Raw genomic sequence first — 22,249 nt, forward strand, 5'->3', positions numbered from 1 at the left:
CAGTTTCATGAAGTCTCTTCCAATTTTCCATTCTTGTTTCAAAAACATAACAGCAGATATTAATATACAGCCTTTTTAAAAGTGTTATGTTTGTGCATCTCTTAAAAATATAACCACGAAAGAATTTAAATGAAGTTTGGTTTTCTTGGTTAGTATGGACATCAAAGGTTACAGGGAAAAGACAGGGGAATGGGGTTGAGAGGGATAATAAATTAGCCATGATGGAATGGTGGATCAGGCTCGATGGGCCAAATGGCCTAATTCTGCTTCTATGTCTCATGGTTTTAAAAATCTTAGCTACAAAATGTTGATGAGTGTCAAACAAATTGTGCCCACAAAATGCAGGAGGATCTCAGCAGGCCAGGCTACATCAGTGAAAAAGAGTACAGTCGATGTTTCAGCCCGAAATGTCAATTATACTCTTTCCCTATAGCTGCTGCCTGGACTGCTGAGTTCCTCCAGCACTGTGTGGGTGCTGCTTGGATTTCCAACATCTGCAGATTTTCTCTTGTTATCAAACAAATTATTATAGGAAATGAATATCTAGCGTTTGGGTTTTAAACCGCACAGCCTCAGTAATAATGTTATAACCACCTGAATCTACACTCAGCATGCCACTGCTAACCTTGGAGAAATCTGTCAATAGTAGTTGAGCACTGTCTGTCACATTAGCTTTCCCATTGCAAGTCAGTTACAAAGTGGCACAGGTAAGTGACATCCGGCAGCACTGAATTCATCACGCTGGTGAGTAGCCAGTCAGACTGAAGAATATTGATGCAGCAAGCAGATGGCAAAAAAAAACCTTTCATTTTTTACTTTGTTTACAGAGAGTGAAGTGAAGTTAGAACACTGAGATAGAAACTGAAACATCAAAGCTTAAATATGCTAAATATTTTCAAATATTTATTCGAAAGTTCTGACATTCCACATGCACATGTAATTAGTTTTCCAAGGTTTGAGAGGCTGTTTGGTAATTGTTAGTGCTTTGTTTAATATTTAGATTTTTAACAGAAAATGTATTCAGTATGTTTTTACAACAGAAGTGCTTTTCTTCAAAGCTGAAAATCTGATGAATTAACCCAATTCTAAACTCTTAGTAAAGATGACAGTAAGTTCATCTAATGACAGCAGATCACACGAAACCAGTTTCTGAATTTCCATATTTTAACTGTGCATATGAGAAGCTCATGTTACTGAGAATAATTCCTTCTCTGTAATGGTGGCCCTCACTGTTAACTACCAGGATGTCATGGTAGCGTAACGCTTTGTAGCACCAGCTGTAAGATCAGGGTTCAAATCCCTCCACTGTCTTTAAGGAGTTTGTTCGTTCTCCCCATCACCACATGTGCTTCCTCCAGGGGCTCCAGTTTCCTCCCATGTTCCAAAGATGTAAAGGGTGGGGGGGGAGGTCAGTTGTGGGCATGCTATGTTGGTGCTGGAACCATGGTGACACTTGTGGCCTGCCCCCAGACCATCTCAAGCTGTGTTGGTCATTGACGCAAAAAATACACTTCACTCTGGTTTCAATGTACATGTGACAATAAAGCGAATCGTTACTCTTTAACCTGTTGATGCAAACTTCAGCCCAATGACTTTTATGAGCGTTTCATTTTGAGTGTGTTCTGTGACAGAGACTAATTTCTATCTCTTTAGCCCCATTCAATTACAGGTGAGTGTGAACTTATTCCAAAGGAAGGAAATTTGAAAATTATGATCGAAAAGGACCTTGGTGCTTCTTTCAGGAAATCACACTTTCTACACTTGAGCGCAGGCATATGTGTTTGATGGGTTTCCATTACCCTGACAATTTGAGCACAGTAATTAGTCTTTATACACTTCTCTTGGTCATGTTGCTCAAAGAAAATGACCAGCATCAGTAACTCATCTTTGCTCCTTCTGCTGTCAGTAGAAATGGTTCCACCAGCCTTAATAGCTAAGCCACCCGTGAAGGCCGCGAGCTGGGTTGTTTGTCAGAGGCTATTTGAGACACCGCCATTGGGATAATGGATATCCCAATTTTTAATAGGTAGTGGGAACTTAACCCCACTCCCATCCCTGGCTATGACAACCTAAAGGAACCAGTCATAGTTCATTCAAATAATATGCTCCTTCTTTTTGAAATATCATAATCTTTATCTTTTCTAAGCTCCAAGCTGAAACTTCTGGCTTTGAGGATTCATGTTGGATTTTCTGTCTGCCCGATTCAATGTGTGTAATCCATGACTAATGGTTGTTCCACTCAGTAGATGGATACTTGGTGGTCAGCATGGTAACGTTGGGCCAAACAGCCTGCTCCAGTGCTGTGTGACTCTGTGCCTGAAATAAGTTGTTGCCAGAAGGTGACCTGTCTGTTTAAATAGTGGAAAGCATTTGTGCAGCTTGCTCATTTTATACAAGGCAAACAATTAATACTTATAAACTTCAAGAGTTATAGAAACACAAGCAAGTGTATGCTACATTTTTATCAACATAGGCATAGAGTTTCACCAGCGCAGACAGAAGCCCATAGTAGTCTGTGTTGACCAAGATGCAAACTCAGGCTAATCCTATTTGCCAGCACTCTGCCCATATCCCTCTAAACTCTTGTTTTCTATATATCTGTCCATGTATTTACATTCTTCTAATCTACCTGCCTCAGCCATTTCCTCTGGCAGCTGATTCCATATCTCTACCACCTCCTGCTGTATTTAAGAAAACTATTACCCCTCAGGCTCTTAGTAAACTTTACACATGGCCAATATGTTTTCCTTATTCTGTATTCCCCAAAGAGATCACACACAAACCTTCTGAGAATACCCAACCAATATTACTTCTTAATCAGTGATTGTTGCGTATGTGGCCATTTGCTCAGGATTACTTTTGCTTTTGTGACATTTCATTTCTGTGCTTGGCAAGTTGTTCCCCCTCACCTGGTTTCACCTATCACCTGCCATAAGATACAGGAGCTGAACGAGGCTATGGCCCGTCCAGTCCCCTCTGCTATTTCATCATGGCTGATCCATTTCCCTCTCAGCCCCAATCTCCCGGTTTCTCCCCGTATCCTTTCATTCCCTGACTCATGCGTCTTGTTCTCCTCCTCTTCCCCCTCCCCCATAGATGCTGCCTAACCTGCTGAGTTCCTCCACCATTTTGTGTGTGTTGCTCAGGATTTCCAGCATCTGCACAATCTCTTGTGTAATGTGTGTTGATGGCTCATTAAGGCTGACCAGTGGAGCAGTTAACATCAAGAACTAATCTTCTAAATGCACTTAATGCTTACATGCCAACAGAAGTCTTCTATTCAAATGTTTACACATGTAGGGCAGTGGGTATATAGATAATCCATTAGATTCTGAGATCATGTAGCTGTCAAATCAACCAGCCTTATTAATTTTTGAAATTGGACCACCATTGCATATGGGAAAGAGTAAGAAACTTATGTGAATAATTTGCAAGAATATATCTAAAATGTTGCAAAGCACTGTACCACCTCACGCCAAAGTCAATAGGGATATTCCCTGTGTGGATGTTAATTAGGTACTGGAATTTATAATTGGGTAAATGAATTCAATAACATTATAATTTAACAAAATATAAACACGTTATCACAATGTAAACATCCCACTGTTCCCATCCAAATATGCTTTCACTTTCACTCCATAAGAAAAGATTCAAAGTGAAGAGGAATGTTTCTTTAAAGAATCTAACTAATGTCTGAGAACACTAGGAATTGTCAATCAGGGAAAGCCACCTTGAATAGAAACAAAAGGAGAAGAAATAGAAAGCCGTTTATATCTGTGTGTGTACAGGTATATTCCATCTCCACAAATACTGTGGGCCAAAGTATTTTAAGCTGAATTTACGTATTTAGTCTTTAAATTTATGACAGTATCCGGGTCTCTTGTACTCAGAAGACTCCCGTCACTGCTTGGTATCTCATTACTTAGAAGCACAACTGGAGCCAAAACATTAGATGAATTGACTATTAATCCTCTCTGAAATCCACACATGCATTTCCTTTTGTTCGAAAGCTATCTGATTAATAATTCATTCCGTGTCATAAAACTAGGTACAAGACAGTATTTCTTAGATTTTCCATACTACAACATTAGCATTTATAGTGTCATTTCATTTGACAAATCTAATATTTTCTTACTTGATATAAAGTTCAAAGTAAATTTATTATCAGAGTACATATATGTCTCTATATACAACCCTGAGATTCATTTTTCCTGCAGGCATTCGCAGTAGAACAAAGAAACACAATAGAATCAATGAAAAATACACACAAAGACTGACAAACAACTAGTGTTCAAAAGAAGACAAACTGTACAAATATTTAAAAATACATACGTATGTACATACATACTATTGAGAACATGAGTTATAGAGTCTTTGAGTGAGGCTATAAGTTGTGGAATCAGTTCAGTGTTGAGGTAAGGAAGGTTATCCACGCTGGGCCAGGAGTGTGATAGTTAAGGGGTAATAACTTTTCCTGAACCTGGTGGTGTGAGACCCAAGGTTCCTGCACCTCCTTCCTGATGGCAGCAGATAGAAAAGAGCATGGCCTGGATGGTGGGGGTCCTGGCTGATGGATGCTGCTGTCTTGTGGCATCACTCCTTGTACTGTGTGGGCACGTGGCCAAGTGGTTAAGGCATTTGACTAGCGATCTGAAGGTCGTGAGTTTGAGCCCCAGCCGAGTAAGTGTGTGTGTCCTTGAGCAAAGCACTTAACCACACATTGCTCTGCGGCGACACTAGTGCCAAGCTGTATGGGTCCTAATGCCCTTCCCTTGGACAAATTGGTGTCGTGGAGAAGGGAGACTTGCAGCATGGGCAACTGCCGGTCTTCCGTACAACCTTGCCCAGGCTTGCACCCTGGAGAGTGAAGACCTTCCATGGTCTAGCAAGACTAACGGATGCGTTTACTCCTTGTACTCAGTGATGGGGAGGGCTTTGCCTGTGATGGAATAGTTCTAATGATATTAGTCTAAAATGCTAATTTAGCTCTCTATCTGAAAAGAAATCCCTTGGCACCTATCTGCTTTTTCCCCCAAAAAAATCTTGCTTGGTTTGATTTATTCACTATATTTCTATGATCTTTCCCCCATGTCAGCCCTCTCTCTTCACTATCAAGTGTTTCATCGGAAGGGTTGCTATGTATTTTAGTTAGAGTAGCAGATTCCTGCCCCAAGCTATTCTCCTGAAAACAAACAAAGAAGCCCTTCAAACATTGCTCTGTTTGTAAATGAGACATTCAAGTCCTTGACTTCTGTGTTTCTTGATTTCCTTGTTAATTAAACTTTTCTTTTGAGAATTCTTTCTCTATTCCTTGTGTGAGTTGCTATGGGGAATTTTAATTGTTTTGAGGTGTGTTTAATCAGACATGATAATCTTGTTGAGATAAATTAAGGTGAAAACATCAGAGATTCTGATAATTTCAGTAATGCAAAACAGGGTAACATCAGAATTTCAGTTACCATGGCAGCTCGCACATTCTACTTTGGCTCCTTTGTCTGGCTTGGGTTACATACCTACTGTAAAACCACAGTGGCTGTTTTGTGCCAGAATTGGGCCGTACACTCGGTAGCTACTTTATTAGATACCTCCTGTACACCTTGTTAATGGAAATATCTAATCAGCCAGTCATGTGGCAACAACTCATGCAGACCATATCAAGAGGTTCAGTTACTGTTCAAAACCAGCAGCAGAATGGTAACGAAATGTGATTTAAGTGACTTTGACTGTGGAATGATTGTTGGTGCCAGATGGGGTGCTTTAGGTATTTCAGAAACTACTGATCTCTTGGGATTTTTCACGTGCCACAGTTTCTGAAGTTTACAAAGAAAGGTATGATAAACAAAAAACATTCAGTGTGCAATATGGACATTGGCACATTTAGAGACTTGTGCTTCTGCGCTTACATTAGTGTGCTTGTTCCATATCCCTGCTCTAGTACCCCAACCACTTGAACATAATGTTACTCGGAAAATGGGCCACCTATTTTTATTTTCCCGAAAGTAGCGCAACATTTTTATTGCTAGATTAAAAGCATGCTGTCTGAGAGCAGTCACCTATTCATGAAATTGTCATCGGGGAGATGCTACAAGTCCATCTTCACCAAGACTACATGTCATCTCTGAAGCTTCTTTCCTGTAACTATCCAGCTTCTCAACAGAACTCACTCAGGTGTAGTACCCTCACTGTCCCTGCACAACATCCGTTACATGGTCTTTCCTGCTCTCCTGGTTCTGTTGATAATTTTTGAGTCTGTTCACATGTTCACATTTATTTAAGTTTGATAATTGACATTTGTGCCAATTGTTGATTGCTGATGGCTATATACATGATTGTCTCATAAATTGTTGATAGCTATTGTTGTTTGTGAAGTTCAAAGTAAATATATGTACTTTGATAATATAGGACCCTGAGATTTAAAAACGCAAACAACAGGAATTCTGCAGATGCTGGAAATTCAAGCCACACACATAAAAGTTGCTGGTGAAGGGTCTCGGCCTGAAAAGTTGACTGCACCTCTTCCTAGAGATGCTGCCTGGCCTGCTGCGTTCACCAGCAACTTTTATGTGTGTGGACCCTGAGATTTGTTTTCTTGCTGGCATGCTCGATAAATCTAATAACCATAATAGAATCAATGAAAGTCTGCACCCAACCAGTATGCAAAAGGCAAAAAACTTTTCAAATACAAAAGGAAAAAAATTAGAACATGAGATGAAGAGTCTTCGAAAGTGAGTCCATAGGTTGTGTGAACATTTCAATCTTGGGACGAGTGAAGTTATCCTCTCTGGTTCAAGAGCCTGATGATTGAGGGGTAATAACTGTTTCTGAAGCTGGTGGTGTAAGTCCTGAGGCTCCTGTACCACCTTCCTGATGCCAGTAGCGAGAAGAGGGCACAACCTGGGTGGTGGGAGTGCCTGATGATGGATGCTGCTTTTCTGGAACAACTCTCCATGTAGATGTGCTCAATGGTGGGGAGGGTTTGACCCGTGATAGACTGGGCCATATCCACTACGTTTTGTAGGAGTTTCTGTGTTTTCTGTTTGGCACCGAACCACAATCAATTCTGGTATGTTTCACATATTGGCTATAAAATGATTCTGCTTTGCCAATAACATTGAAGTCTAATTAACTTGATTCTTTAGGCAGTGTTGTGAGTGAATATGATAATCTGTCCATTCAAGGGCAGAATATGACCCAGCTAAACTGGTTGATCTACATGCATACTGTATGTAGATGTAGCTAACTGACCTTGACCTGAAGAGTCAGTAGATGACTCAATTTCAGAAAGAGGTCTGATATCAAAACGTTAATGTGCAAAAATCAAGGATACTCAGTCATTTCCATTAGAGAACATAGAACAGTAGAGCGCAGTAACAGGTCCTTTGGCCCACAATGTTGTGCCGACCCAATTAAATTAGTAATCAATTGGCCAACTAAACTAATCTCTCTGCCTACATAATGTCTATATTCTATAATTTCCCTCACATCCATGTGCCTATCTAAATATCCTGAATGTATCTGCCTCTATCTCCATCCCAGGCAGTTTATTCCAAACACCCGCTACCCTCTGTCTAAAACAAAACTTGCCCTCACATCTCCTTTGACCTTGCCCCCCCTCCCCCCAACCACCATTCTAAATGCATGTCCTTTGGTATTAGACATTTCAACCCTGGGAATAAGATACAGTCTGTCTACTCTTTTTATGCCTTTTCATAATCTTGTAAACCCCTTCTTCGGCACATGGCCAAGTGGTTAAGGCATTGGACTAGCGATCTGAAGGTCGTGAGTTCGAGCCCCAGCCGAGGGAACGTGTTGTGTCCTTGAGCAAGGCACTTTACCACACATTGCTCTGTGACAACACTGGTGCCAAGCTGTATGTTCCCTTGGACAACATTGGTGTCGTGGAGAGGGGAGACTTGCAGCATGGGCAACTGCCAGTCTTCCATACAACCTTGCCCAGGCCTGCGCCCTGGAGAGTGAAGACTTTCCAGGCGCAGATCCATGGTCTCGCAAGACTAACGGATGCCTTTAAAACCCCTTCAGATTCCCCCTCAGCCTGTGCAGCTCTAGAGAACAGAACCCAAGTTTGTTCAAACTCTCATAGCGTGTGCCCTCTAATCCAGGCAGCTGTGTGCTTGTTGGAGCCTTGGCTCAATTGTACAAGTCCCCTTTTGACTTGATCTCTTTCCTCGTGTGTTGAGGCACTCCAATAAGCTCAAGTTAAATTTTCCTTAGAAGTTATTAATATTAAGAGATTAAGCTGGCCCTCAAAAATTTGAGAGGCTCTAAATTGGACTGCGCCATTCAGCACGTCACCTTTGCTGCTTTTCAGTCCCACAGGAAATCTTGTTTTTTGCTAATACTTGCCTGGTTTCTCATTGTGCAGCCCTCACCTATAGCATTCCAGGTTGCACTTGGGTTCAGAATCAGGTTTAATCAGGCGCATGTCGGGAAATTTATTCACTTTGTGGCAGCAGTACATTGCAATGCATGATAATAGAGAGAATAAACTGTGAATTATAGTAAAAAAATATATAAAATAGCTAAATAATAGTGCAAAAAAAGGAATTAAGAAGTATTGAGGTAGTGTTCATCGGTTCAATGTCCATTCAGAAATCAGGTGGCAAAGGGGAAGAAACCGTTCCTGAATCACTAAATATGTGCCTTTAGGCTCCCATACCATCACCTCCCTGATAGTAACATTGAGAAGAGAGCATGTCCTGGGTAATGATGGATGCCACTTTACTGAGGCACCGGTCCTTGAAGATGTCTTGGATACTATGGAGGCTGGTATCTATGATGAAACTGAGTAATCTTGGAACTCTCTGCAGCTTACTGCGATCCTGCGCTCCCCCTCCATACCAGACAGTGATGCAGCCAGCTAGAATGCTCTCCACTGTGCATCTGTAGAAAATTGCCATACCAAATCTCCTCAAGCTCCCAAGGAAATATAGCCACATCCATGCTTAGTTTTATTAATCTGCACACCTCCCCCAGTGCTTCTCTTCTCTGTTGTCTACCACTTCCACTCAGCTTTCATTTGTGCCTAGATCCTGCCTAGCTGTAGTGTCCCAGCCTCCCCCACACAGCTGTCTCTTATGAATCTGAGATCAGTCACGGTCTACTCCACCTTTCCCCGTCTGTGTACTGATTACATCATTGATTGCAAACCTGCACACTTTGCAAATGTGATATCACTGTTCCACAGTCCTTTGCTATAATTAATGGGGCACTTTTAAAGAATTCTTTCCAACTCATGTTCTCAGTATTTATTTTATTTTCACTTGCCTTTTGACAGTTTCTGTTCATGTACAGTTTTTCCTTAGCTGTAGTTGCGTGTACGTTGAAACACAGTGAAATGTGTCGTTTGCATCACATGAAACCAGCGAGGATTATACCGAGCAGTCTGTAAGTGTCACATTGATTCCGCTGCCAACATTAGCATGCCCACAACTCACTAGCCCTAGCTGTGCGTCTCTTGGAATGTGGGAGGAGACCGGAACACCCGGAGGAAACCCACATGGTCAAAAGCTCAAAGTACATCTATTATCGAAGTATGAATACAGTGTGCAACCCTGAGGTAGATATTGGCAGCCGCAAAGCAGAGAAAACAGCATGGAACCCATTCAAAGCAAACACAGGGAGAATTGAAAGATGATCTTACAGACAGCTCATGCTGTAATGTGTTGTGCTATCGTGCCACCCTATAAATTCTACGGTATTCCTTTTTTTCCCTGTAAATGCCTGCAAGAAAATGAATTTCAATGTAGGGTGTGACCTCATACAGGTATGTGTACTTTCATAATCAATTTACTTTGAACTTTGATTTAAAATGTATGCATTAAAAAAAAATTGAGGCTACGCTCACATAGGACAAAAACATTTACCTGAACAGTTGCAGTTAATCCATATTAAATCACAGTTAATCTTTAACCACTTCTAAACTCCCTCAGAGATTGACCTTAAAGAATCCCATAACCTTTCTAGTTGCCTAGCAGCCTTCATAGCTACTTATGCCATAGGAATGCCTGCAGTATTTTAAATTCCCTTTTTGATATAATTTCAACTACTGACATTATCTTTCTAGGCAGTTCCATTCACAATGGATACTAAACAGCCACAGAGTGATAGAATATGCATTTAATTGCAGGAAATGCAGAGTTTATTTCAAATGAGGAAAATTGGCTGAATCAAAAATGCATTTCTTTGGGAATCTTTAAAGTTATATAAAGACCTCCAGCACCCAGGGCACGCCTTTTCTCACTGTTACCATCAGGTATGAGATACATAAGCCTGAAGGCACACACTCAGCGACTCAGGAACGGCTCTTCCCCTCTGCCATCCGATTCCTAAATAGGCTTTGAAGCTTTGGACACTACCTCACTTTTTTAATATACAGTATTTCTGTTTTTGCACATTTTTTAATAATTATTCAATATATGTAATTGATTTACTTGTTTATTATTCTGTTTTATTTTATTTATTTTTTTCTCTGTGCTAGATTATGTATTGCATTGAACTGCTGCTGCTAAGTTAACAAATTTCATGTCACATGCTGGCGATAATAAACCTGATTCTGATTCTTGTCCATTTAATGATTCTGGTGTTAGTATCCATTTTGGGTTTCAGCCGGAAACGTCAACTGTACTCTTTTCCTAGATGCTGCCAGGTCTGCTGAGTTCCTCGAGCATTTTGTGTGTGTTGCTCCATTTTCCATAGTGGTTTTAATAATACTAAACTCAAAGTTGTTGATCTTCCATTCTGTGGTTCGGAGAAAAGAAGTATCTTGGCTGGCTTAGAGAAAAACTAGCACTGTTGCAAATGCTTTCTCAGCATCTAAACTTAATATTATAAGGTCTTCCTTAGAATGTCTTGGGGAATGCATTATATTAAGAAGGTGCCTAATGTTATGGAAAGAATTCCTTTTAGGGATAAACCCAGTTTAATCTGAGTGTACCAATTTGGTCATCTTGCCAGCGTTTTAGCCAAAATTTTCTGATCCAAATTTAGCAGTGAAATCGGCCTGTAAGATCCTACCTCACTGTAAGTTGTCCTCTTGTGATTAGGCTAGGGTTAAACCGGGGGTTGCTGGGCAGTGTGACTCAAAGGGCTGGAAGGGTGTATTCTGCACTGTATCTCTATTAAATCAAAATTTGCTGTGCTTTTCCAGGCCCCTGGAGCTGACAAGCAACAGCACTTAACAACTGAACTGTATTCTATTCCTTCAACAATGGTTGTGATACTGATTAATCATTTTGATTTTATTCTAGTTTATTGGCCTCTTTTTTTAAAAAAAAGTGATTGTTGTATTTTCAAAAGTCTTCAAGGAAGAAAACCTACCCCTACTCAATTTTATCTACTACTTTTACCACACCAAATGGTTGCTCCTTAGTCCCTGACGTTGTTCATAGCTTATTCTGTATTTTTGGCAACAGTTCAATGTTCAAAGTAAATTTATTGTCAAAGTACATATACGTCTCGAAGTACAACCCTGAGATTCATTTTCTTGTGGGCATATGCAGTAAATCCAAGAAACACAATAGGAACAATGAAAGACCACACCCAACAGTTCAGACAAACAGCCAATCTGCAAAACAAGAATGGGACATGAAGAGAAATGCAGCCCAGCAGTTTTAGTCACATCTCGAAATGCAAACAAACCTCAATATTTAAGTATTTAATGCATGGGTTTTATTGTATGTCTGCTTCGTGATTTTAAATCGCCATAAAAATTACTCTTGACTTAATCAAGACTCTTTACACAGGGTTTTTTTTCCAGTCTGATGCTTATGTATGCCATGCTCACTCAGTCGGATGTCTATATGTGTTATGTCCCCTCAGTCTGATGCCTATATGTGTCACGTCCCCTCAGTCTGATGTCTATATGTGTCACGTCCCCTCAGTCGGATGTCTATATGTGTCACGTCCCCTCAGTCCGATATGTCACTCCCCCTCAGTCCGATATGTCACTCCCCCTCAGTCCGATATGTCACGTCCCCTCAGTCCGATATGTCACGTCCCCTCAGTCCGATATGTCACGTCCCCTCAGTCTGATATGTCACGCCCACTCAGTCTGATGCCTATATGTTCATGTCCCCTCAGTCTGATGCCTATATATGTCATGCCCACTCAGTCTGATGCCTATATGTTCATGTCCCCTCAGTCTGATGCCTATATATGTTCACGTCCCCTCAGTCTGATGCCTATATATGTTCACGTCCCCTCAGTCTGATGCCTATATATGTCATGCCCACTCAGTCTGATGCCTATATGTTCACGTCCCCTCAGTCTGATGCTGCTCAGTCTGATGAAGCCAGTGTGTGGAGATGGATGCTTGACTCTCTCCCTCCACCATTTACTTCTGCATTCATGATGACATTGGGGATTAGTGCAATCGCTTTACCACACCAGCAATCGCCAACAGGGGTTTTGATTCCCGTCGCCACTGCCTGTGAGAACTATGCACTCTCCAGTTGCTCTGGTTCCCTCCCACATTCCCAAGACATACGATTAGGGTTGGTGAGTTGCAGGTGTGCTATGTCAGAGGTGTGGCAACACTTGCAGTCTACCTCCAGCATGTCCTTGGACTGTGTAGGTTGTCGATGCAAAACAATGCATTTCACTATATGTTTCAATGTATATGTGACATATAAAGCAAACTTTTCTCTATTTCTGACACGTGTTCTTCAATTTCTTAATCGCAGAGCAATGTTCGTTCTCCGTTTTAAGCAGCCATTTGCCACGGAGTTGCATGGTTCCTTGAGGATGCTGTGGTTCTTCAAAGCATCTTTGAGAATGTCATTCGATCTGTCCTCTGTGTCCTAGCCGCCTTATGCGAGTGTGGGAATGAATCTATATGTTCAGAAGCTCTTGCATGCCCCACCATCAATTAAGTGTTAATGTTCATGCTGTAGAGCTCACAAAACCAACCCAATGCCAAATATGATGGTTGCTGCCATCAGGAAGAAGGTACAAGAGCACCACCAGGTTCTGAAACAGTTACTACCCCTCAACCATCCCAAAGGGGATAACTGCACTCAACTTCACGCACCCCATCATTGAAATGTTCCCACAACCAATAGACTCACTTTCAAGAACTCTTCATCTCATGTTCTCAATATTTATTGCTTTTTTAATGTACTGTTGTTTCTTCTTCGTGCATTTGCACAATTGGTTGGCTTCTACGCTCTGGTTGAAGGCCCTAGTGGTCATTCATTAATTTCTGTTATAGTTACTATTCTATAGATTTATTGGGTATGCCCACAAGAAAATGAATCTCAGGGTTGTATATGGTGACATATATGTACTTCGATAATAAAATTTACTTTGAACGTCAGGTTGTCTTTGACACCATGGTTGATGGAGGCATAAAAGAGAAGGTACACAATATATTCCCGTTGATCATACCTCGACAGTACAAGTTACGGTTAATAGGATTATAATCAGCAAATAACAGACTTTGCTATTTTACTGAATGTAGTTGTTGCAACAGAGTGCACTCATGCACAGCAGGAATGTGCCTCTAAACCTAAACATTCTAAAATGAGGCCAGTAGATCTCCCAGTTTGCTGTTTTAGATCTGCCTGTTAGCCTCTAGTTTTCTGATGTCGAGGGAAAGCACCAGACTAAATTTGTTTTGATATGGGGGTTGGGGGGTAGGTGCGAGAAAGCTGAAGGACTTTTAGAAAAGTCACAACTGCATATTGCTTTTGGAGTGACCTTTCTAGTGTTATTGAATAAGCTGTAGTAATGTTATCTCTGAGCCCAGTTATTAACTTTGTAATTCAAATGGTATGCTACAATTCTGCCTCAGGGTTCACTGCACGAAGTTTTTCTCTCTGAGGTGAAATTTTGTTTCCTTTTTTTTCTATTTCTCGAAGGAAAGGAGGTTCTGCAGGCAAATTATTCCAAACAATAGATGTGTTTAATCTCCATCCCTCTCAAATTTTTGGCTGACGTTCAAGTTTATAACTGACCTGAGACAATGATTTGTCTCCATTACAGCTTCACTTTGCAGCTTCAAAGGCCCAGAGAGCAGCATTCAAATTAATTTGGGAATATGATGTCAGGAAAAAATCAGCCTCCTAAGGGGTCGAGTTTATGAAACATTAACTAGAATTGAAATCAGGTTTAATGTCACTGGCATATGTCGTGAAATTTGTTATTTTGTGGCAGCAGTGCATTGTAATACATAATTTAAAAAACATTACAATAAGATATATATATATATAAAAGATTTAAAAAGTAGTGCAAAAAGAGAGGGAAAAAAATAATTAGGTAGTGTTCACATTTTCACTGTCCATTCAGATACTTGATGGCAGAGGGGAAGAAGCTGTTCTTGAAATACTTTTGTGTCTTTAGGATCCGGTACCTACGTACCTCCTCGATGGTAGTAATGAGAAGAGGGCATATTCTGGGTGATGGGTGTCCTTAATGACGGATGCCACCTTTTTGAAGCATCACCTTTTGAAGGTGTCCTCGATGCTGCAGAGGCTAGTGCCCATGATGGAGCTCACCACATCCTGCAGCTTTTTCCAGTCCTGTGCAGCTCCCCCACCACCCCATACCAGACGGCGATGCAACCAGTTAGAATGCTGTCCACGGTACATCTGTAGAAATGTGCGAGAGTCTTTAGTGACATACCAAGACTACTCAAACTCCTAATGAATTACAGCTGCTGTCTTACCTTCTTTGTAGTTACATCAATATGGTGAACCCAGGTTAGATCCTCAGAGACGTTGACACCCAGGAACTTGAAACTGCTCATCCTTTCCACTACTGATCCCTCAATGAGGACTGGTGTGTGTTCTGTCAACTTCACCTTCCTGAAGTTTTCAATCAATCACTTGGTCTTACTGATGTTGAGTGCAAGGTTGTTACTATTTTATTTATTGCAATACAGCATGGAATAGGCCCTTCTGGCCCTTCAAGCCACACCACCCAGCATCTCCTGATTCAACCCTACCCTCATCACTCGACAATCTCCCAAGTGGTCCTCCTTTGAAATGTGGGAGGAAACCAGAGCACCCGGAGGAAACCCATGCAGTCACAGGGAGAATGTACAAACTCCTCGCAAACAGTGGCGAGAACTGAACCCAGGTCACTAGTTCTGTAAAGCATTGCACTAACCACTATGCTACTATGCCACCACTCAACCTGCTGACCTAGCTCGTACCTGTACGCCTACTTGTCACCATCTGAAATTCTGCCAACAATAGCTAATTAAAGTCTCACTATTTTGGATCCTATTCTAGTTTATTGACCTCCTTTTCAAAAAGAAACCAATTAATATATTTTTTAAAGATCCAACTGGTGTTCTTTAAAGTTTGAAGTAAATTTATTATCAAAGTGTCTATATGCCACTATGTACTACCCTGAGATTCATTTTGATACAAGTTTTCAAATTAGAACAAAGAAATATGTAGTTCATTTTATCCTTCATTACTATAAAGGTTTATTAAAATCCAAATCTTCCATTTGTAGTGGAAGATTGTGGGTCTAGCAGGCAGTTTGGATATCAAATATTTGTTTGATGGTTTGGAAAAGGGAAGCACTTAAGCAAAAGTAATAATAGATCCACTCTTTCATGGAACATACAACCAGCAAGCTTATTAGCTTCATCCGACTTCTTCCAAAATATCTGTGCCATCTCCCTGCCTTCCTCTGATCTGTTTTGCTTGAGGTCAGATCATCAACTAAAGTCACGAGGTGACTTTTTGTTATTTGCAGTGTCTGCCACCGGTTATTTATTTTACCACAAGCAGCAGTCTCCACTGTTGTGCTTTTAATGCTGAACCTAGCCTGAAGCATTGCTGTTGTGCGGTGGCCTCTGTAGAGCTGTAAATTCTCCGAGCATAGGATGGAAGTGTATTGATCAAGGAGATAAAATTACTCTGCACCTTGCATTCAAACTACCCTCACGAATTGGATGACTCAGCTTCTCTTCACACTCCTGTCTTGATAATATCAGAACCAGGTTTAATATCACCAGCATATGTTATGAAATTTGTCATAATGCAGCGGCAGTACAATACAATACATAATACAAACTACTTATTAAACAAGTAGTGCAAAAAAAGGTAATGAGATAGTGTTCATAGGTTCATTGTCCATTCGGAAATCTGATGGTAGAGGGGAAGATGTATGCCTTCAGGCTCCTGTACCTCTGCAATGAGAAGAGGGCATGTCCCTAAGAGGGTGGTCCCTAATGATAGATGCCCCCTTTTTGAGGCATCGCTCCTTGAAGACATCCTGGATGCTGGAGAGGTATGATGGAGCTGACTGAGTTTACAACTTTCTGCAGCTTATATCCATCCTGTGAATATATACTCTTGAAAGGGGAACTTTTGTCTTTATTGAGGCAGACACCAAATTTGAATTCATCCTTGTGTGAAATATTTGCTTCATAAGAATGGAAAGTTGCTTGTCATTTTTGATCGGGGCACATGCATGTTTTGAAGTTTCTGATAGGGTGTAGAATGGCCACGGGCTTTTGGAAAGCTTCTGATAAAGTTCCAAACAAAAAACTTTTGATGTAAATTCACAGTGAATTGAGCTAATAAAATCAAACACTATTTGGAAGTAGTCTGGATTGCAGGCAATAAGCTTGCAATGAAATTTAAATCAGTGCAAGTTTTAGATAGGAGCTGAAATGAATGCCAGATGCACCTACCATTTGCAGGCTTTCGGCAGTGTATGGAATGCTGACTTTATAAGATGACGCACAATTATTGTAATCCTCTGTAACAAAATGGGTCTGAATAAAGTGTTTTTGACCGCCATTTCAGTGTTATTAAGACAAGCAATGAGAATATCTTGAAGCAGAATTAGACTATAAAAAAGGATTAAACAGGAGAACTGAGGGAGGTAAGGAATTCCAGGGAAAGTGAGTAGTGTCTCCCTTTCAACACTGAGTATGTGTTCGGTGGAATTAATATCATGGCATGTTTGGAGCTAAAGAGAAACGAACATCCCAGGAGACCACCAAACTAGTCAAAGACATGCTTCAAAGATTTCCTATCAAAGAGCTTGACGATAGATCAAAGGAAATTAGTTCCTCATATCTTCTGCAGGATGACAAGTGTAAGAGCCTCCCATTATACTATACTGGTAGTAGACGCCTGGATTGAGTTGGGCTTTGAGCTTGGGTTTTAAATGCCCGGCGCACTCCCTGAAGACATTTCTTTGTCGTCTTTGCCTCTAGTCCCCACAACAGCTGCCAGCACTCCAGATGCCGTTGACAAATATCTCGAAACACCTGGCGATGAGAACGAGCATGCTTATTTCCAGAAGGCCAAGGAGAGGTTGGAAGCTAAGCATCGAGAGCGCATGTCGAAGGTAGTTTATTTTCTTTTATAACCTGCAATTTATTCCCATCTTCAGTGAGATTACTCATGGTGCTTACTGGGGACCCTGTATAGTTTGGTTGACCATTTTTAGCATGCTTGTATTAACAGCTTCCAGTGTCCTTGCACGAAAGAAAGTGGACCCCAGCCCTCTTTAAAATCAAATCCTGGTTATAAATTTTGAGAAATGGAAATTACAAACTGTGCTATTGCTTTGTAGATAATGAGAGAGTGGGAAGAAGCTGAGCGTCAAGCTAAAAATCTGCCCAAAGCTGACAAAAAAGCTGTCATTCAGGTAAAAATCTGCCTTTTTCTTATCCCTAGCGCAAAATTCATGAGTTCAAATAAGCACTGGTTCTTTTAAAGTTTTTGAAAGAGAATTAAATGCATGACTCTTTTCATACTTTAAATCACTGAGATTTATTCTGCATGCAGCATTATAAACTGGCACGACATAATGCACCTTTGTGTGTTAAAAGCTTCAGCCTAGACTGTTACTGTAAATCACTTCTTACAGTTTACAACCACTCAGATTAAAAATTGGAAGTCATTGACATTTATTTTATTGGGAACCTTTTGTGATATTCAAGCGTTTCCAGGAGATGGTGGAATCACTAGAGCAGGAAGCAGCGAGTGAGAGACAGCAGTTGGTGGAGACCCATATGGCAAGAGTGGAGGCCATGCTGAACGATAGGCGTCGCATAGCGCTGGAGAATTACCTTGCTGCGCTCCAAGCCGACCCTCCACGGGTAAGTGAGAAACTATGGAGAGAGCAAAACTGTCCAGTAGGAACCAGCACACAGCCATGGGCACAGAGTTCTAGAGAATTTTATCTTTTGACTTTACTTTCTGGAATATAATCTTAAAATTACTAATAATATGTTTCTGCTATTTAGAAGTGTAATTAGCCTACCGAGGACTGACTTTTTTCGATATTTACAAATTAGAGACTTCTTGTGTTCTCAAGTGCATGCATTTCCTAAAAGTCCAGATAAAAATTTATTTGATATAATTTTTAATTTGAAACCCTTCCATAATGCATCTATATCTAATATTTATGGTATGTTGTTGGGAACGAGAAATATCCCTTTATATAAAATTAAAAATCTTTGGGAACAAGATTTACAGATTTCAATTTCTGAGGACACTTGGAATGAAATTTTTAAATTGGTTAATACCTCATCGTTATGTGCCCGTCATTCCCTTCTACAATTTGAAGTGGTTCATAGAGCCCATATGTCTAAAGTTAAGCTGTCTCGTTTTTATTCGGATATATCTCCCTATTGTGATAGATGTAATAATGGAGAAGCTTCACTAATCCATATGTTTTGGACTTGTCCGAGTCTTGAAAACTATCGGAAGGAAGTATTCCAAACTTTTTTGGTGCTTCTTAAAGTAAGTTTTAAACCTAATCCTTTGACTGCCTTATTTGGTATTTGGAGGAAATGATATTGTTTTGGAGACACATGATCTGCATATTTTAGCCTTTATTTTTCTTATCACCAGGAGGGCATTGTTGCTTAAGTGGAAGGATGCCACTCTGCCTTCTCATACTCATTGGTTACATGATGTTATGTCTTGCTAAAATTTAGAGAAGATTTGCTGTCAATTTCTGAACCTAAACAAGATTTTTAAACATTGTGGGGTCCTTTTTTGAATTATTTTCAAAAGCTTTGATTTGCTATTAAGCACAGATGTTGGCTAATAATATGTTTTACTATGTGTTAAGGATTTTTTTCCTTTTTTTTTAAACCTAACAGCTTTTTTTTCTGGTGGTGGGTTTAGATTTTTTTGTATAATAAAATTATCTCTTTTCAATATTATGTTTAAATTTAATTTTATATTGATAATGGGGTAATTACACTTTATCTGTGATTTCAATATATTGTAATTGATATTATCCTACTGTACTCTGTATTTTTTTATGTAAGAAATTGATAAAAATATTGAAAGAAATGTAATTGAGGAGCATTTGATGGCTCCAGGCTCTGAGGGAGATCTCATTGAAACCTATTGAAAATTGAAAGACCTATATAGAGTGGATGTAGAGAGGACATTTTCCATTGTGGAGGAAGTCTAGGACCAGAGGACACAACCAGAAGGCATCAACATCACAGTGCTGGGGGCAGCCTGCAAGTGTCACTGTATTCTGGTGCCAAGATAGCATGCCCACCCACGGCTCACTAACCCTAACTGTACATCTTTGAAATCAGAGGAAACTGGATCGCTTGTAAGACGTCCACGCGGTCGCAGGAGAACTTATAAGTTTCTCACAAACAGTGGTGGGAATGGAACCCCGATCGGGGTCCCTGGCACTGTAAAGCGATTGTGCTAACCGTTACGCAGCATATCACGAAATCTGTTGTTTTGCAGCAGCAGCAGCACAACAGAAGACATGAACATGACTGTGTTTTAAATTAGTGCAAAGGATGGATAGTGAGGTAGTGCTCATAAGTTCATGAACTGTTCAGAGACCTGATGGTGGAGGGAAGAAGGACAGGATTAAAAAGGAGATGGGATGGCCTGGGTGGACAACCCAGCCTGCCTTGTTTTTTTGTAAATATATATTTGCCATGTTTTTGGTTGCCTCTGTTATATGAATGTTATGGTGACTGTGGAAGAGTCCAGAAGAGGCTTACCAGGATAGTCCCTGGATTAGAGGGTATAAACAAACTTGGGCTGTTCTCCCTCGTGTCAGAGGCTGAGGGGAGATAGAGTTTTTAAAATTATGAGGAGCATGGATAGGATCAATGGCTAGCATCTTTTCCCCAAGGTAGAAATGCTTCTTAATGGGGTGGGGGAGTTTTTTTTTTACACAGAGTCATAGGTGCCTGGAATGTGGTATTGGGATCAGGCCGGTTGATGGCATTTCAGACTTTTAGACAGGCACATAAATATAAAGGGGATGGATGATACACAGGAAGAGTGCATTTAGTACAAATTGACATCAAAATCATCTTTGGTGTTTGCATTTCTACCCTGGGGCAAAGATTCTGACTGCCTTACCCCATATATGCCTCTCATAGTTTTAAAAACCTCTCAGCCTCTGACTCTTCGGAGAACAACCCAAGTTTGCCCAACCTCTCCTTATAGTTCATACCCTCTAATTCAGGAGTATCCTGGTAAACTTCTTCTGCAGCTTTCCAAAGTCTCCACATCGTTCATATAACGGGACAACCACGACCAGGGTAACTATACTTTTTAAAAAAAAAAGCAAGGCAGGTAATCCACCTGGGACATGCACTCTTCTCATGACTCCCGACCTTCCTACCTGACATGCCCTTTTCACTACCAAAAGGCCTGTCCAGTGCTGTCAGTTCCATGACTTTTATGGAACAGTGCAAGTACTGCACTGCACAAATTTGTTGGATAGCCCCTGCAGTTTCTTTATGCATTCTTGGTCCATTTCCAACTCTCCTGAGAGAAGGATGCCATGGAGAGGTCAGGCTGGGTAAGGAACAAAGAGGTGCAGTTATTGCAGACCAAGCTCGTTAATTTTCTCGTTAGCTGAGTGGTGTCTCTTTCAGATTATGGCCCCTGCCTGTTGCTCCCAGAGATGGGAGGATGGCATGGTAGTGTTATACTACTGCAGTACCAGCCACCCAAGATCAATTCTCACTGCTGTCTGTCGGGAGTGTGTACGGTCTCCCCGTGGTTATGTGGGTTTCTTCACTCATTTCAAATACGTACAGCTTAATAGGCTAATGGTCACATGGGTGTAGTTGGGCAGGAAGTACCTGTTACCCTGCTGTATCTGAGATAATAAAAAAACATTTTAAAAAATGCTTTTGAAGTGGAGGATGAGAAAATAAGCACTTGACAGGTGAAGGAGAATATCAAACCATAAAGCAAAGGTTAACTAATCAATTGTTTTATTTTCTGTTCTGACCCACCTCAAGCTTTTGTTTGGTATTTCAGGAATTTGAGGCTTGCCTGCTTGTGCTTGCTTTCCGTAGATATCCTTGGGGAAAGGTTGGAATTTGCTGGGTTATGTTTTTGAACTATACATTCCCGAAAGTTTGATCCTATTCAGCCCAAGTGCCGAGGGTAAAATAGCAGCAGCTGAAATCAGTCATTCTTTGTGTCTGGGAAGTGCAGTGAACTGGGGCAATGCAATTAATTGAGTTCTGTGGAATCTACACCAGATCCTCCTTCATTTAACGTTATAGGCCTGGCTTAAACTGAGTAATGCCTTTATTAAAAAGGATCAAATGCATGCTCTTGACTGTGGGTTTTGCTTAAAGCTTTTATCTCGTGCTAATCGGTGCAAGGCTCTCAGCAAAAGAAAATCCTACCATAATAACTCCTGTTTCATTCTAGCCCCGACATGTACTTAATGCGCTGAAGAAGTATAGCCGTGCTGAGCAGAAAGACAGACAGCACACCCTAAAGCACTTCGAACATGTCCGCATGGTTGATCCCGAGAAGGCCGCTCAGATCAAATCGCAAGTAAGAGCCTGATCATAGAAGTGTAGCTGAATGAACTGGATACCACGGTTCCACCTCCTTTGCTGACTTTTATGTACTAATTAAGGTCCGGGATAATTTAGCGATATACAAGACCAAAAGAATTGCTTACATGGGCTATGTTATCCAAATAAAAATGTCAATACTTACAGGGTGGTATAAAATCATGAGGGGTATAGGCAGGATAAATGCACACTGTTCCCCCCCCTCCCCCCCCCCCCCAGAGTTAGGAAATCAAGAACTAGAGGGCATAGTTTTAAGGTGAGGGAAAGGGATTTAATAGGAACCTGAGGGGCAACATTTTCACCCAAGGATTAGTCAGAATATGGAATAAGTTGCCAGAGGAAGTGGTTGAGACAGTTACATTGGCAACAATTAAGAAATATGTGGATAGGAAAGGTTTTGCAAGATATGCACTAAATGTGGGCAAATGGGATTAG

The 22,249-nt window shown here is 40.7% G+C and overlaps 1 protein-coding gene across 4 annotated transcripts in view; it reads left to right on the forward strand.

Moving 5' to 3' along the window:
* The window catches only part of appa (amyloid beta (A4) precursor protein a), a 216,980-nt gene that overhangs the window by 153,061 nt on the left and 41,670 nt on the right, over positions 1 to 22,249 (forward strand). For all 4 annotated transcript variants that reach the window (XM_072259874.1, XM_072259876.1, XM_072259872.1 and 1 more), the window contains 4 exons: positions 17,201 to 17,334; positions 17,563 to 17,637; positions 17,933 to 18,091; positions 21,663 to 21,791. In XM_072259874.1, the coding sequence (XP_072115975.1) occupies positions 17,201 to 17,334; positions 17,563 to 17,637; positions 17,933 to 18,091; positions 21,663 to 21,791 (497 nt within the window). The remainder of the gene's footprint in view (positions 1 to 17,200; positions 17,335 to 17,562; positions 17,638 to 17,932; positions 18,092 to 21,662; positions 21,792 to 22,249) is intronic.

The sequence above is a fragment of the Mobula birostris genome, chromosome 6, assembly GCF_030028105.1.
Source record: "Mobula birostris isolate sMobBir1 chromosome 6, sMobBir1.hap1, whole genome shotgun sequence".
NCBI classification, from domain to species: Eukaryota; Metazoa; Chordata; class Chondrichthyes; order Myliobatiformes; family Myliobatidae; genus Mobula; species Mobula birostris.